Consider the following 16,789-nt stretch of genomic DNA (forward strand, 5'->3'; position numbering starts at 1 on the left):
AACACGTATTAAAGCATTGGTGCGCACTAAACTTAGTACGCGTACTAACGTTTTGACGATGTAAACTAGGCCAGTATTAAATGCAGCCAATTGCTACGTTCTATCTCGAAAGCGTTTCTTATTGCATTTCTAAAGAATCGTGTACAATCTGAACATAGAAATCGACTACTTTAACTTCCGATTTTACTTCTTAATTTAATCGAACAGCTACAAGCGGTGATCGTGAAAAAAATAACGACCACCGTTTATTAATAAATATGTAAAACACTTCATTTCAATTGACTCGTGCGCATGATTTACAAATCACAGCATTAACTACAACGCGTATTTTGAGTTTCTAACCTGTAGAGGAGAGATAGCACAACAACCTAATCGAGAAGTGGTAATAATCATTGCTAATCACTACATGTGCAAAAAGTACCGATTACTACGTGCATAGATACTATCAATTATTACGTAAATCTGCTCATACTCGAGGTCCCTTGCAGAAACGTAATACTGGAAACAAAAAGAAACACTGAAACAATTACTAGAAAATTACTGTACAGTATTGGACAGAATAGTTGCGATTTATTTTCAATAAGTTTAGGAACATGCATTTAGAGATTGAGTTACGTTTCAAAATCTTCTTCTTCGAGGAATATTTTACTCATTAAAAAAACTCATTAAAAGAACAAAAGTGTCGCGACCATTCTGTCGTTAGGTTTGTTTTCCGTTCCTGCACTGGTGAACTAGTGCAATAAATTAGAGTAAGACAAGTATATTCTTTTCTCACTCTAGCTTACTGCACTAGTTCACCAGTGCAGGAACAGAAAACAAACCTCATCATTGCACGTCGGTAATTTCTAATAGCGAATTCGGCATCTTGCACTAGTGCGCACTGAGGCTTGTTTACAGTCAATTGTTATATTTAAGGATCGTCTTAAATACTTTCTCAAATACTTCTTAGCCAGTAAAATGATCTACATAGCATTCGTACGGATCTTTTTTTTGGCTAATAGTTTTAATAGTTGAGATGACCATAAATATAATAATAGACACTCTGAACAAGCCTTCGCGGAAAGAACAATGTAGCTGCTGTAGCTAAAACTTAGCAAAATAGGGACAGCTAATATTTTTAGTTGTGATAGCTCAATATTTTGCTACGACAGCAAACCGTTTGCTGTCGCACCTAATACAATAGGCACAGTAGCAAAATATTGAGCTATCACAACTAAAATATTAGCTGTCCCTATTTTGCCAAGTTTAAGCTACAGCGGCTACATTGTTTTTTCCGTGTTGGTGTGCACTCAGTGCGCCCTAATGCAAGCTGCCGAATTCGCTACAATTCAATTGCTGAGCTTCGAGTAATTATTTCCGTGCTCTTTCGCTTGCAGTGCTACATTTCTGTAAGGGACGTATGAATACTTGTGTAACTTGAACTAATTGACGCGTACAATTACTTTGTACAAAATCTACCAAACAATACTACAGTCGCACGGTGTTTATTTACATGGAATTGTTCGCATTATTAGCGCGATAATATATACAAAATCGTGATACTACGATCGCGCGGAGTTCACCTTGACGGAACTGTCGCACGCTCGCACCACTGACGCTATTATATTCCGCATTCCAGTGGTGCTGCAATCGCACAAGGCCCACGCGACGGAACCACCGCGTGTTCGTACTACTGACGTTACTCACCGTACGCTTGGACGCTGGCCCACCGATATCCCGCGCTCGACGGCAGATTTTTCATCCGGCGTGAACCCCTGGCGAAACGAGGAGTCGCGATGGCACCGAAGACGACGTCGCCAAAATGTCGATATGACTCTCGAGCGATGAATGAGTTTTATATTGTAATCTGTAAAAGAATTTCACCGTGAAATTACAACTGTAATAGTGGGCAATGTTGGGTCTAGGTAGATTTGTCTAGGTAGATTTATGTAAAACCTTGTAAGAGTAAAATTACCTTGTACAATAGGCAAATAGCTACGAAGAAGTCACGCCAGGCGCGCTTCGGGCCCTTCGGAGAGACACGCGGGCGAATCCTTCGCCGCAGGCGGAATCCGCGGAGCGGAGTGTCGCGATTGACGCGATGACACCGTCGATCGCGAGTCAACCGACGCGTTCCGATAACACTGGTCGCTTCGACCGATGGAGAAACGCGCTCGCGGCGCGTCCTCGGCGAACAAAATCCACGATCAACAGCGGAACGATTCCATTTCCGTGCTCCCGAGCCGTTGCACCGCCAAGGCCGCCAAAGACTGCCGTGGCGGCCGGATTTTGACGCGTAAAATCGCGATACCACGGGACACCGCGAGCTCAAATTCGATCGGGATAAGAGTTGAACGCGCCTCTCACGTTTCCCTCCTGGCGATCGGCCGCGTCTCGCTCGACGTTCTCCGCAATCCCGAGCCGTTGCACCGCCAAGACTGCCATGGCGGCCGGATTTTGACGCGTAATATCGCGATACCAGGAGACACCGCGAGCTCACATTCGATCGGGATAAGAGTTGAACGCGCCTCTCACGTTTCCCTCCTGGCGATCGGCCGCGTCTCGCTCGACGTTCTCCGCAATCCCGAGCCGTTGCACCGCCAAGACTGTCACCCAGTGAGAAATGATTCGTCGATCTACGTCGAAACGACGTCGTTTCGACGTCAATTCGCCGGTGTCGATGTCGATTCGACGTCGTTTCGGCGTCGATCGACGAATCATTTCTCACTGGGCATGGCGGCCGGCTTTTGGCGCGCAAAATCCCGGAAATTGAGGCACAAGACGCGAGCTGTTCAAATTCTCTCGATCGGGATAAGAGTTGGACGCGTTTCTCACGTTTCCCTCCTGGCGATCGCGTCTCACTCGACGCTCTCCGCAAGTCCCCGCGATCCCGAGCCGTTGCACCGCCAAGACTGTCATGGCGGCCGGCTTTTGGCGCGCAAAATCGCGGAAATTGAGGCACAAGACGCGAGCTGATCAAATTCTCTCGATCGGGATAAGAATTGGACGCGCTTCTCACGTTTTCCCTCCTGACGGTTGGTCTAGCCCCTAGCGACGTTCTGTGCGAAGATTCGTGCGCGGAAACGCAACAGATCGTCGTCGAAGATTCGCGTCGAGGGAAGCGGGGACGCGTATACCCTCGAACTTCGGTCGGCGCAGCGCGTTTACCCCAACGAAGGCACGCGAATACCTGTCCACGGGAAACTCTGGCGTTTTAATCGCGCGTGTGCGACTCGCGATCACGCGAGGGTCTCGGCGGTGTCGGACTATTAACAAGTGAATATCGATCCTCAATCGCCGAACGACCAAGTCCGCTCTGCCGTTACACTGTTGTACACTTCGTGCAATCGCCGACGGGTGTCTCTAGCTGCACGACGACCTAAAGTTACTAGATATATATCTAGTGACTTTACGACGACCGACGCGAGCGCGCTCGCTCGCGGCTCGCGCCTGCGCACGAGTGGACGTACTCCAACCTCGACGCAAACGTGTTTACTCCCTCGCGGCGGCTTCGGTCTCGGAGCGTCCCAAGAAACGCCGTGTCCCCTCGGTTTGCGACCCAGAGCGAAGAGTCTAGATTACAAATGCGCCACGTTGCTCTTCGAATTGAAAGCACCGTAAACAAAATAGAAAGGGAAGAAAAAAAATGTATCCTCAATTTCTTAGCCGTCGAGTCCGGACGTGAACCACGAGATGCACTGCACGGCGAATTGGGCGAACTCGATTGGTGCGTAAATTAAAAAACAGTATTGAAATGAACATGTTGAAGGGCACAAGTGAGTCTCGCTCGCAGCAGCTGGAGGAGTTGAAGAGCTTCGCCGACGCAGTTAACAAGGATATCGCCAGCGTGGTCGAGACCTTAGGCTGGACGATGGAAAGCGTGACGAACGTGGTAAGCTGTAATCGGGATTTCTTCTTTTTCCTCTTTAGGCCTGGCCTGTTCCTTCTTTGTCCTCTACGCCTGCCCTTGATCCACGGTGAAATTGTCGCTCCACCTTTTCCACGGTCTTCCCATACTTCTTCTTCCCAATGGCGATTTATCTCCCGCTATTCCGACCATTCTCTCCTCATCCACCCGGCTGACGTGCTCTCGTTCCGTTCAGCTTTTCTTCTTAACTTGTTCTTGGCTGTGTTAATTTCAATGGTAACTGGCGTTTGTGCGCAGGAAAAGGAGTACTTGGTGTGCCCGTACGATCCGTCTCACCGGTTAACGGAGTCCTCTCTCAATGACCATCTCGTCGCTTGTCAGTGGAAAACCGAGGGTTACGGAAGGCTGGACGTTCCCTTGTCGGAGCCAACATTGCCGGCGGACTCACCGTTCTGTATAAAATTCGGTAAGGGATCCGTCTAGCACCGGCGCTTTAAGTATTCTCAAAATAGTCCCTGAAATGTCCCTGTGAAATATCTGTTACAGACAAGCAGCTGCAAGAGCGAGTTCTCAGGGAGGCCAAGGAGCAAAATCCAGCGATGCAAATCGGTTAGTAGAAACGTAGCGACTATGTACGTTCTCCCTTGTGCCTGTTAAATGACGATAGAATTTTTTCCAGCGAGTTGCGAATGTTATACTCGGCGCAGAATCAATATATCCTTTTACATATCCTTTATTCAGTATTTCATAGTCTTATATAAATACGCTATAATGTACCCGAAACGGGCACATTATAATATCTGCGATGTGACAAGTGTAATTTTCCTACCTAGTAATGCAGTTAGAAAGAATTGTACAATTGTCACCTTGAAATTGAGAGAAAACTTTTATCACGCTTCAATTTTTGTATAATTATATTTATGACTCTGTTATAACTGTGACAAATTGAATTCTTAACACTGATAATAGGTATGGGTGAGCGGTTAGTACCGCATACATCTGATAGGGTTGTCATAGATTTCACTAGCGACGAGAGGAAAGCGCTGTACGACTACGTCATCGCTAATACCGCAAAGCCTGACATTGGAGAGGATATTGCAAGCATGAATAATCTGTGAGTTCAATGGACTGCGAGATTTATAAGTATATCGACTGATCTCTTTCTAAATACTTAAACGCCTTTGTGGAACAGAATGAGCGCGTTTAAGCACAAGAAGCCAGAAATTACGTAAAAATCGAGATACAACGTTGCGAAGGGGATCAGCCGATATTCAACGTGCACGCCTGCGTTACATACCTTGTGCGTTATTGGTTTTAATTTTTAAATATTGTCAAATCTACGTTTGTAGGGAGCCACAGCAGAAGGAAGATAAAAAATTGTCTTTTCTGGAGTTGTTGATACAAGAGCGCAACTTGAAGAGGCGTAGAGCGAAGCACAGGGGCGTTCATACGAATAAAAAGTCTCACACTGAAATTCTTAGAGAGGTGATCGGTCAACAAATGGAGATGTATGTAGAGTATATCTCCGGAGAAAGTAATTCTGCATGTACGACAGACGTTCGGGATACTAAAGCGGATGATGCAAGTTATTGTGAAAAAATGCAAGATAGAAACGAACATTTATATAAAATATTTCATACTCCTTCCCGAAACTCTGACGGCTATAATTCTGGAGAGAGAAATGGTCATCGCCATAAGAAAAAAGATCAAAGAGGAGACCACTCAGAAGAACGGAGTCATCGTCGATCAAGTGACCGAGACAGGAAACAGGAAAGAAATTCAGATAAGACGGATAGGAAGCGTAAACGCGAACATAGAAAGTCGTCGCATTCGAGTGAGCAGAAGTCGCATAAAAAGGACAAACATCGAAGCAGAGACAAACGCAAAGATAAATACCACGAAAAGAAACATAAATCTCGAGATCGCGATAAATCATCAGAGAGACATTCAAAGCATAGTGATTATAAACGAAAAGACAGAAGTAAAGACTAACTGCAAACTAATTATAAGGAAACAATAGAGACAAACGGAATCTGTTTAAAGTTTCTTGTAAAATTAATAGTCATAATTAATGATAATACAATTCAAGCGTTTTGTAAATTTACTTTGTGAAGTGTTGTATATATATGTATATATTCGTCATTAGCATCAATTAAATTTATTTTTAATCTTGTTTAAAATTTCTGCTTGTTTTGCATATATATATTTTTTTTCATTTCTTACGCAAATAAAAGTGAAGATTTATATACAAGTACATTGGATTCAGGGGTACAGGATAATAATTAGGCTCACTAGGATACGTAGATCTGAGAAAAGCCACTTGATTAAATCTATCCATTGCCTTTGCTAGATCAGCATTTTTATCATCTATTTTGTTTAATATTGAACTATGTGTAATGATTGTCGGCATTTGTGACTTCACTTCTGTTTCATTAATTGTTTTATCCAGTGATTGTGGTTGCAGTGATTTTCCATGATTAGAAAGTTTCTGGAGCTTCTTCAAGTTGAGTTTCTTCTTGTTATGTCTCAATTTCTTAATACCGGCATTGCAGTTATAAGCAATTAGCAATTTTTGTATATCGTAATGTGACAAATGGCTTCTCTGGCCAATCTCCACGGAAGACGACTGTAAAGGCAGAATTTTATTATTGATTTAATCAATGAACTATATATATTTTTCAATACTGAGATTAAATCAAGTATGACAAGTATCGCAAAGTTACATTTAGTCCTCAAAGTATATATATATATATATCTTTGGTATTATACAATATACATATATCCAAAATTGGATATTACCGTAGGTACTATTGTAGGATGCGACCTGTTAGTCGAAAACGCCGTCATAGAATAGTGCATTATGCTGTTGTAGTCATACGGTAATCCATAATCGGTCACAATACTCTTGTTTAATATGTGAAAGTTGAATACATCCTCTGTAAGAATCTCTCGTTAGTTCTCCCTTCGGTTCGGTCATTAGCGCACATGGTCGCATCGATTACCCTTTCTGATGTTTTCCCATATTATAGTAATGTGTTTGTCTCGGTCCGGCCTCATGTGCTCGTGATATACACCCAGGGTGTGCAACATCTCGTGTATCGCGTGTCCGATTACGCGGAAGCACCCGTTCACGTCTAGGTTTAAAGTGGTAGGCTCGTACACGTTGCGTCCTAAATCGGAGAAGCAGCCCTTCCGGTGGCCCGTGACGTTGACCCAATTGTTCGCCGGGAGCTTTGCGTATTCGTGAAGACGCACGAATTTAACGCACGTCTTCGACATTATGATACGCAGCGCATCCTCCAGCACGGCGAACTTCATCGGCTCATTAGCTGGAGCGGATAATAAAGCCTTGAAAATTCTTAAACATATTTAATCTCGAGCGGAATGTGTACGTAAACGTTTCATTATTTTTGCGAGCTTATCTTCGAATGTATACGACTCACTGTTTCGATTTATAATTGCAGAAACGGCTTACCTATGGACGAATGGACGTAGTAATTGACGACACCATTGGGCCACAGTAAAGTCTTATTCAGCGTCGTGGTTTTTCTCGATGTCGGCTGGAATATGTCGCCTTCTCGTTGTACACCTTCTTCTGGATTATCGTACTGCGACCATGAATCAACTGTGAATACATAATATTTTTTAAATATCAAGGAGGTACTTTTAGTCGTTTTCATTTAGATATCTTCGAGACACTTTCTGAGCATTTTTGCACAGGCACGAAAACGGGGGAAACTTTATTTCTTCACTCACGTCTGTATCTAATTTTCGCCCTGGAAGTGATCCGTCTTGTTTTCATCAATTTGAGTGTTATTGGTGGCGGTCTTGTCCAGGAATCGATAAGTTGCGTCGGATACGAATTAATGCTCGTGACAAACCAGCTGCTTGATAAAAGCGCCAATGTCAAAGGAAACAAGCCACGAAGATATTGAGCTCCCTGCATCTTTCTCGGGTGAACTGCGAGCATAGACTGACGTTTAATCACCAGCGTGAACGTACAATTGCATTATAACTAATCCGGCGTATATCACAGTTGATACGTTATAATACTTTTCGCCGGTGGTCCAATAGTGAGTAACTCGATATATCATCGTGAGTAAATTAAATTCAGGGACCGTTGTTAGAAGATGGATTATTAGAATCATAGCAATCGCCAGTGAAATTTTAATCGAATCATATCGTGCAGCTCTTATTGCTACGAATATTTTGTATCCCGTGTTGAGTTAAATTCGAATTTCATATTATGCTCGAAGAAGACGTTCCTTTTGCATTCATGGTGACAATACTTTGCTGAAAATGTTATGAAATCGATGAAAAGTTATTGAGAAATTACCGAATGTATCTCCAAATAAATCATAGATTCCCTGTAAAATTCAATTTTGTAATTGCTTTCTAAAATTTAAAGTAATACTGTGAAAGTGTGAAATATAAGGAAAGTTAAGGTATACTGTTGAAACTAATAAAAAAATTATGAAATATTAGAAATTCTGATAATTACTGAATTTAACTAAGACTTACTTTTTAATGAAAACATTTTTAATGATTTTTTAATTAAATTTTTAACACACGCCTCTTCAGAACTCTGCCGTTTTCGGCCAGAACTATCGATTTTAGAAATGTGTTATAAAAGCACGTTAATTACAAAAAAATGGATATCTCGGAAACTAATGGGGCTACAGCAATGCGGTTCGCACCATTTTGCTCGTTTCTTCGAGGGCTCTTCAGAACTCTGCCGTTTGCGATTAGAACTCGTAATTTTAAAAAATCGATATGTTTTTAACAATTTTTTTCAATAAACAATCGCAGAACTCTTTCTAAAAAGTATCAGGAACTCCGTAACTGTTTAAAAGGATGTCAGAACTTCGTTCGGAACTATTTTATCTCGATATGTCAAAAATTGTGAAGTTGCCCCCCCCTTTTTTCAAAAGTTGTTTTCGCTATCAGAATCGACGGAACTCTTTTCAAAAAGTATCAGGAACTCCTTGTATGTTTCTAGAGACCTCAGAACTCTAAACAGAACTACGATATCGTGACTTGAGGGGGGGGGGGGGCCAACTTCACATACCCGCAACTTGCACTATTATAGCGGTACACTCGGGCAGCACCGTCCCGTATTCCCTAACAGAAAAAAATTCTATAAATAACTACAAAAAATTGACTTGAAATAGAAATTTGTAGAAATTTTTATATCTCCGTTGAAACATTTATTTCTTTGTAAAAATATCTATAAAATAGTATCACAAATTATAATGTTCTCAAATCAAGAAATTATTGCAAGTAGTATTTCATAAAAATGTACAATTTTGTAAAAATTAGTACAAAACTTTACTAGTTTAAAAAATTTGAGAAACAACGAAATCTTAAAGAATTAAAACATCTGCTTACTTGTAGAAAATTACAAAAATTAACAAAAGTATTCCAATTCTAGCATTTTTATGTTGATTTTTATAACACTTTAAATTAGCGTAGAATTTCTTAGATTCTGGCAGTTATATTTAATTTTTTGTAGAATTTTGTAGAATTATTTCCGGCAGGGTTCCACGAGTTTCTAGTGCGCACTCAGTTCTGCCCAATGAAAAACGCTATCAGCCGTGGCTTCGCTGGGTGCATAAAAATAATTTTTTACTTTTATTTCTTTGGAAAAAGTGAAAACCTATTTTCGGTGATGGTAATCGGTGATGCCGTGGCACCAACAGCGCCTCCGGCACGCCTATGGTAGAGCGTTTAAAGTTAAAGTAAAAGAACGTCTTTGTAATATGTAAACACTCGTTAAACACTGTTTCGATTGCGTGACATTTACCTTTCTTGATCTTCACAACGTTATTAGCAGCCTAGCACGAAAAGTTATGTACGGTGCGTCTTGTGCGATGACCAGATTGTTACTGCAATTGTAGTGTCTTCTCTCAGCAGATCCAAGCGTGCCTGTTCGTCTGATATTATCGCAAAGATAGCGCACGCATACGCGTTTTTCATTTTTAATATTCCTGGAAAGTAACTGATAATCAGAATGTGTGAGCAAATTAAGAATATAAAACAGTGTTATAAATGCTTAGAATACGTGAACTATAAGGAAGTGAGTATAAATATGATTAATATATACATATATACACATATGAATATATTGAAAAATTGTGAATCAAGTATAATAATTAAGAAAAAGAGCTTAATCTATGTTGCTAATAAAATGCTTTGTACTATTTTTTTACGTATGTTGTCAGTTTGCGCTCCAGGAGATATTTGCTTTACATAGCAAATTGAAATTTAAGGACGTTGATAATTTTTCAGATAGGTAAATGAGCATTTAATTCTCATAAGTTGAGATCCAGACAGCCAGTGGGAAGATAAATTGCTTTCATATTGCTAACAAAAATGTCAGCAACTTGTTACGCATCTAAGCCCTTATAGAAATGTAAGCGAAATAATTACTATTAAATTACTGCAGATACATCAGTAATTTCTAATAATTCAATTACTGAACTCTAGTAATTGTTCAATACCTTCTTCGTTCCCAGTCGTCACATTTCTGTAAGGGAGACCATTGAGCTATTGTTTGTTAGCAGTTGTCGGAAATAAAACGTTTGCATGATTCAAACATTGCTAGCATTAGGTGCTTGAGTAGATAACAGATGTAACATGTTAACATTTGTGTTAGGAAATTGAAAACATTATATGCTAATTCTTTGTTAATAGTATGCCCATTCGATGTGTTCTCATCTCTTTAATTGTGCACTTAACTGCAATATGTCAAAATTGTGCTAGCTCTACTTAAACCACTTAAACATTGAATTCATTCCCAGCACAGTTCTAGTTCCATACTTGCTTGAGAGTATTTATAGAAAGAAAAATGCAACAGCTGGATCTATCTCTGTGTTGTTTTATTTTCTTTTTACATTTATAGATTCTTGCAGACGGTGTCAATAATAGAAAAGAATTGCATTCTTTTCAAGTGTGCTTGTGATCATGTAGATCAAGTTATTACTCTTCTCAATAACTTGAATAACATCGGTGTGCAATTGACGTTTGACAGTGAGTTTGATATACCTGTACATATAATAATATTCTCTAATACAATTATAACGATATATCGGCAATATTGTTTATTTGTTCTTTGATTTTTATATAAAAAAAATAATGATAAAGTAGTGATAAAAATAATGCACAGAATAATATGCGTATTAACCAAGCCTTGTGGACACAGACCTTTAGATTGTTTAATGAAAAATCTTTTCTTCTCTCTCTTTCCTAGGTGATTCATGCACTGAAAGTGAAGTTATAACTATAATAAATATAATGTCTATTTTATGTGGTGAAAACTATGAGATTACATTTTTCTTGAGAAATGCTCTCATGTAATTATCAACTAAAATTAAGTTATATTCTTAAATTATTTATTTTAATTAATACTTTTTCTTATTTTAACATTGATATTATCGATTTTGTAAATGTTTTTACATTTTTAGCGCTGGTTCTAGGCTGGAATATGTATACTCAAAATATGGACACTTAGTTACAGGTATATTCAAATTTAGAAACTTCATAATTTCATAATAAAAAATTTTGTAGTAACAAATTTTAATCTTTACTCAGATTACGTCTCCAAAATGATTTTGTTTGAAGATTCAGACTTATATGCAGTTATTAGCTACTTAAGGATTACGCCTTGTCTTTTGTTAAATATAAATAAGATTTTCATCCGAGAATCAATAAGACAGAAATTTTTATGGCTCATAGAAAAGTATTTAAAAAATATTGCATGCTCGAAATTGCCCATTTCTATATTTCATACGGAGAAAGAATTATACGAAGAATTCGCAAGAAGAAAGATGGGTCCCGTATGTTCTGAAAAACTACATATGGTGTCTATATGGTCGCAAGATGTTGTATTTGCGAAAGTATTAGCAACGAAGTTACACGTACGTAATACAATCTAAATGAACGTAATACAATTGCGATATTGTCTGGTATTAAAACAAATTTCTATTTTGAGAACAGACCGATATTACATTCATAAATGCATATTTCGAGTTTCCCTCGAATATGATGTTTTTTGACAAATGGATGGGTAGTACTATTGCCGAAAATGACGACATATGGGGATATGTTAAGTTCTGTGATTTATATGAGAACACTTGCCTTGGGAAAACTAAAGACAAAATAAATCTAAACAAATATGCAGGTTCAGTCTACAATCTTTTTTATAATGACACATGGCAAAAGCCTGCGATGGATACATATTGGATACATAATGGCAAAGCATATGCAGACGGAATAAAGTATATGAATACATCTTTTCTGCCCTTCTTAACTCTGTAACAATTTTTAAGTCACCTAACAAAACTCGAGGGATAGAAAAATTGCTTTTTAAAAGTAACTGCACGGAGAGAATTTTCTCTTAAAATTTATCCTAAAAATCATGTACTCGTGGAACAACACGATATTTCGAGGAATTTTATGAGGGTTTTTAAAATTTTACTAGTAAAATGTATGGTAAAATTTCAAAAAACTCTCATACAATGATAGTTTATTGAAACAACCTACATTAGCCAATGTTTTTATTTAAAAAAACTAACGACGTTTCGATCCGGGATTTGGACCCTTTTCAAGTATTCTTTTCACGCAATTTCCATTAATCACATATCGCTCGTTTGGTCAATGTCGCTATGTTAATAAGATATTGGTCAAAAAATGATTGCACTCTTTGGTTGAGTGCAAAGTCAATCTCGTGACACGAGTAAAAATGTCGAATGTGTTTGTCGAGATGTCGGATCGAACTGATTAGTGACAGATATAGTTGTTACATGGATGTAAATTGTGACAGATATAGTTATGGCATGGATGTGAAGTGTGAATGAATATGAACGAATCGTTATTTTTTAAGTCTGAAACTTTTGTAATAGTTTTTTTACTAACAAAGACATTAATAAAATAATTGTTTATTTGAAAGTTGTAGTAAAATCATGAAAAATTTAAGGAGATAAATTTTAAAACGCTTAAAACGTAAATTGAAAATTTTGATTTCTATGAAAAGTATAAGTATAGCTAAAGTTTTTCTATTGTACTCTCAATTTTTCATTCAAATTTTAAACACAATAATTTTTAACTTATCTTATATATAATAACCCATGATAATAGACTATGTATATCGACCAATGCCTGAAGAATAAATGTACGAAAATATAGTTACATTTTATAACTCACATATTAAGTTAATATTTAAATAATTTGTTATAGGCAAGATTTGATGGAATGCGTAAAATCAGCCGAGGCAGCATTCGAAACTTGGAATAGTTTGCCTATTGTTTCTAGAAAAAAAAAATTGGAGAATCTTGCGTCTATATTACAATGCAATGGGTATATATTAATTTATTATAAAATGTTAAAGTTTTTATTTTGTATGTTTTGTATGTTTTGTAGATACTTTTACAATTAGTAATACTTTTAACAAATGCATTTCCTCTTTTATTTCCCTTTTCAGGAAATTTCAATTGGCGAATACAATGTTAGATTGGATAAAATTATCAAATATTGAAAGCCAATTACTATGTCAAGATGGCAGATTAGAGTTAATCGCCTTTAATATGCCAAAAGGCATTGTTCCTATTCTTTATTCAGATGAAGTTAAAGCGTTTTGTCATCTGACATTGGCTTTAATTGTTGGCAATTGTGTCATTGTGATATGTAATAAAAATTCGTGTACTTTGCCATCATATTTCAACATGTTTTCAACAGCCGAGGTACCACCAGGCGTTGTAAATTTGTTTTTAAGTAAAGAATTTTGTCAGCATTTTAAGGAGTGCTGTTATGAACCAAAGGATGCACACAACTATGTGAACACAATTTGTACTTCTAAAAATTATATTATTACTCCCTTTTAAATAATTTTAATAACGTACTGCATGCTTTATAATATTTATCTATATGACATATACAAGTAAATGAACGCATTCATGTATTTATTTGGATGTTATGACTTTGTAATAAATAATTTCATCATTTACGAATGTTTTTTAACTAAAAATATCATATCTTATATAATAATATTCCGACATATCCTTTAATTAAATTAGACTATATTATTAATAATTATACCAAAAATAACGTTTACAAATGTCAATATTATATCCAGTAAGTAAACTATTCGCAATGTGCAAATTGACACAACTTACATATTCGTATTAAACTTGTATTTTACTGATAGAATCTTCTGCTATCTTCTGAAATCTGGTAGGAAATTGGCATTATCAAACGCAGATCCTGTATTGATCCAATATTCGTATTAATTAATATTGATATCTATCACATGTGTCTTCATTTTGTTTCATACAAATCACATATTTGAAGGCGTCAAACCGTCAGACATCCATTCGAAGAATAGAAGAATACTCGAGGTCATGTAATAAACATAGAAATTATATTCTATTTTAATTTATTAATTCTTTCACTTATATATAAACAGCCATTCAAAATAACATTTTATATTCTTTAAGCTAAAAAAAAATATTATTCCTCTATGGTCCGATTGCAAGATTTCGCCATTTAATGTGATTAATGCAACATCGACTGATTTACTGTTTCATATGGTTAAAAAAATTTTACAAAATATTGTCATCAAGTATTGGTCCATGCAATGCTGGACCAATGAAAGACATGAAGCAAAGCAACATAATGAATATGGAAAACAAGAATACCGATTGCTTCGCCCGAGTGAACATCATGCAATGCAATAGAATAGCAAAGCTACTGGATGTCACAGTATTACACTTGTCCTCGATAAAACGTCTGTCTTAAATTTTTTAATAAATGCTTGCGTAATTTATTCTATTTTGCATTAATTTCAAAATATCGTGTCGATATGCCTTGACATGAGCGCATTTACAAAATAAAAGCATATATATATATAATACATATACAACATAACAATAGCCTGTAAACACTAACAATTAATAAATAACAATTAACATCAATATTATAAAATTTCTCTCAACAAATAAATATAATATAATACATGTTGTACACATAATAATTACAAATAAGAAATTTATAATATTAATTAATATTATATTTGTTATTTATTTGTTAGTGTTTACTTGGTACATATCCATAGTTAAAACAGTCAAAGCATATGTTAAAATAATGCATACACAAAATTATATGGTAATAAAAAGAAAACACACGGTCCATAGAGGATTTACGATAGTGATACAATATGTTCCATTTAGTAAAATACATATTAAAAATCATTATAAAAACTTATTTGAAAAATACTTAAATAAAATAATAAAATAAATAAATATAATTAAGGCAATATGAGCCGTCACAGGATCTAAGGTGATCGGACGAAGTGTCGTCAATTTAAAGAAACAAATCGTGTTTACATATTATATATTAAACGTTTCGGTCATCTCAAGATTCGATCAATCATCTTAAATAAAATAAATTCTATAATTCAATTATGACTAAATAAAACAAATTTTATCAGCATACCGTTTAATTCTACTTATAACAAAGTTAAATTTATTAAAAACCGAATAGCGATTTGAGATCGTTGAACGTAAGCTTCGAGGCTGTGTTGCTTTTATCGCCGCTCAGTACATTTTGCGCTATCTCAAGTTTTTTTTCTTGCAACGCTTTAATACGTTCTTCTATTGTATTAGCACAAATAAATCTGAAATGGAAACGCAAAAATGTTAATATAAACTTTTGCACGGGGCTTACGCATGCGGAAATCAACAATGATGTTACTAACTTGTAGATGTAGACATCCTTCTTTTGACCAAAACGATAAATCCTGTCCTGCGCCTGCGACTCTAACTGTGGATTCCAATGAATGTCGAATAACAATAAATGATTGCCGCCTACCAAGTTTAATCCCACACCACCAGCGGTAAGCGAGAGTAACAGGATTCTCGGACCAGAATTACGACTGTTAAAAGAATCCATTATTTCCTACAAGAAAACCCCGTAATTATTTCTTTTTGTAACAGAATAAACTGCAATAAAAGTATATGTAGTATTGATCTACATAATTCATACTTGTCGATTTTTGATGGCGACTTTTCCTGTGAACATGCTAAATGTAGCACCCTTTATTGTGGACAAGCGTGATGCTACAACTTCCAGCAATGTTGCCCACTGGGAAACAATGATGAGTTTATCGTCGCCTTTTTGTAAAATTTCTTTAACCAAATCAAGCACTACCTTCATCTAAATTATATATTATACAATTAATCTCATTAAATGGTGAAATCTTTCAGATTATACAATTATCACTTGCCTTAGAACCAATGCGATCATCATTAAACACCGGATTCTCAGCGGTGAGTAGATTCTCAACTATTCTCTGATCAACACCGACATCTTCCTCCTCCTCCACATTATCGATGTCATGGAGCGACATGTTATTCACACGGGATAAGAAACCAGCATCCACGTTTTCCGTATCCATTATACCACTTTCCTTCACGTCTTCCTGATCCAGCATCGAATGGATTAACGCTGGATGGCAACATACCTGTCGTAGTCGTAGAAGAAGTACCAAAATCTCATGTGTCTTGACATCGGCGTGCGAGGCCAGCAATTTGCTCTGTGCTTTCGTGAACTGATTGTTCTTGTCTTGGAAAAAGAAAACACGCGTTACAACACATACTGCTATATTTTGGCGATTAGGTAATCGCGCAAGACATGGGCCCAATTTCACTAACACTTTAAGTTTAGCTTAATTCGTCCTTTGTCTCTTTTCAACTGTTACTCTAGAAAGAGACAAACATGAATTGAACTAAGATTAACGTTAAGCGACGTTTGGTGAAATCATAGTTGAACTAGTAGGTCCACTCCGTCATTTGTTTCGTTTTGCGTCGATCCCTTCTGCAACATTGTTCTGGACAGACCAATGAGAGAAAAGTTGTATGTTTGACAGTGTGACTTTGATGAGTACATATA

The 16,789-nt window shown here is 37.1% G+C and overlaps 5 protein-coding genes across 10 annotated transcripts in view; 3 read left to right on the forward strand and 2 right to left on the reverse strand.

The window, feature by feature from the left end:
- LOC105561050 overlaps positions 1 to 1,934 on the forward strand; it is a 46,673-nt gene extending 44,739 nt beyond the window's left edge. The window contains exon 2 of the mRNA XM_012010696.1: positions 1,619 to 1,934. Within this exon, the coding sequence (XP_011866086.1) occupies positions 1,619 to 1,827 (209 nt within the window). The 3' untranslated portion in view covers positions 1,828 to 1,934. The remainder of the gene's footprint in view (positions 1 to 1,618) is intronic.
- Positions 1,935 to 3,416: 1,482 nt separating this feature from the next.
- Positions 3,417 to 6,025, forward strand: LOC105561053 (U11/U12 small nuclear ribonucleoprotein 48 kDa protein-like). 2 transcript variants are annotated; one of them, XM_012010704.1, is made up of 6 exons: positions 3,417 to 3,706; positions 3,776 to 3,871; positions 4,145 to 4,313; positions 4,394 to 4,456; positions 4,817 to 4,961; positions 5,197 to 6,025. In XM_012010704.1, the coding sequence occupies exons 2-6, from the start codon at positions 3,851 to 3,853 to the stop codon at positions 5,837 to 5,839; spliced, it is 1,041 nt and encodes a 346-aa protein (XP_011866094.1). In that variant the 5' UTR covers positions 3,417 to 3,706; positions 3,776 to 3,850; the 3' UTR covers positions 5,840 to 6,025. The 2 variants fall into 2 exon arrangements, with proteins under 2 accessions (XP_011866094.1, XP_011866093.1); XM_012010703.1 differs by having other exon boundaries at positions 3,417 to 3,871.
- Positions 5,880 to 9,733, reverse strand: LOC105561052 (high choriolytic enzyme 1-like). Of its 2 annotated transcripts, XM_012010702.1 has the most exons (6): positions 9,651 to 9,733; positions 7,604 to 7,807; positions 7,323 to 7,472; positions 6,850 to 7,176; positions 6,647 to 6,783; positions 5,880 to 6,473 (listed from the first exon to the last, which is right to left on the reverse strand). In XM_012010702.1, the coding sequence occupies exons 2-6, from the start codon at positions 7,791 to 7,793 to the stop codon at positions 6,060 to 6,062; spliced, it is 1,218 nt and encodes a 405-aa protein (XP_011866092.1). In that variant the 5' UTR covers positions 7,794 to 7,807; positions 9,651 to 9,733; the 3' UTR covers positions 5,880 to 6,059. The 2 variants fall into 2 exon arrangements, with proteins under 2 accessions (XP_011866092.1, XP_011866091.1); XM_012010701.1 differs by lacking the exon at positions 9,651 to 9,733 and having other exon boundaries at positions 7,604 to 8,011.
- Positions 9,734 to 9,838: 105 nt separating this feature from the next.
- On the forward strand, positions 9,839 to 13,827 carry LOC105561051. Of its 3 annotated transcripts, XM_012010698.1 has the most exons (9): positions 9,839 to 9,923; positions 10,069 to 10,139; positions 10,749 to 10,876; positions 11,097 to 11,199; positions 11,311 to 11,363; positions 11,438 to 11,763; positions 11,843 to 12,123; positions 13,082 to 13,201; positions 13,326 to 13,827. In XM_012010698.1, exons 1-9 carry the CDS (start codon positions 9,858 to 9,860, stop codon positions 13,723 to 13,725), a joined length of 1,548 nt encoding a protein of 515 aa, XP_011866088.1. In that variant the 5' UTR covers positions 9,839 to 9,857; the 3' UTR covers positions 13,726 to 13,827. The 3 variants fall into 3 exon arrangements, with proteins under 3 accessions (XP_011866088.1, XP_011866089.1, XP_011866090.1); XM_012010699.1 differs by having other exon boundaries at positions 9,843 to 9,923; positions 10,136 to 10,876; XM_012010700.1 differs by lacking the exon at positions 9,839 to 9,923 and having other exon boundaries at positions 10,073 to 10,259.
- Positions 13,828 to 14,875: 1,048 nt separating this feature from the next.
- Positions 14,876 to 16,789, reverse strand: part of LOC105561054 (transcription termination factor 2) — an 8,913-nt gene continuing 6,999 nt past the window's right edge. For both annotated transcript variants that reach the window (XM_012010706.1, XM_012010705.1), the window contains exons 9-12: positions 16,125 to 16,462; positions 15,884 to 16,054; positions 15,597 to 15,796; positions 14,876 to 15,515 (exon numbers count right to left, since the gene is read on the reverse strand). In XM_012010706.1, the coding sequence (XP_011866096.1) occupies positions 15,368 to 15,515; positions 15,597 to 15,796; positions 15,884 to 16,054; positions 16,125 to 16,462 (857 nt within the window). In that variant the 3' untranslated portion in view covers positions 14,876 to 15,367. The remainder of the gene's footprint in view (positions 15,516 to 15,596; positions 15,797 to 15,883; positions 16,055 to 16,124; positions 16,463 to 16,789) is intronic.

Source organism: Vollenhovia emeryi, unplaced genomic scaffold (assembly GCF_000949405.1).
Source record: "Vollenhovia emeryi isolate VEMERY1.0 unplaced genomic scaffold, V.emery_V1.0 DF939213.1, whole genome shotgun sequence".
Taxonomy (NCBI): Eukaryota; Metazoa; Arthropoda; class Insecta; order Hymenoptera; family Formicidae; genus Vollenhovia; species Vollenhovia emeryi.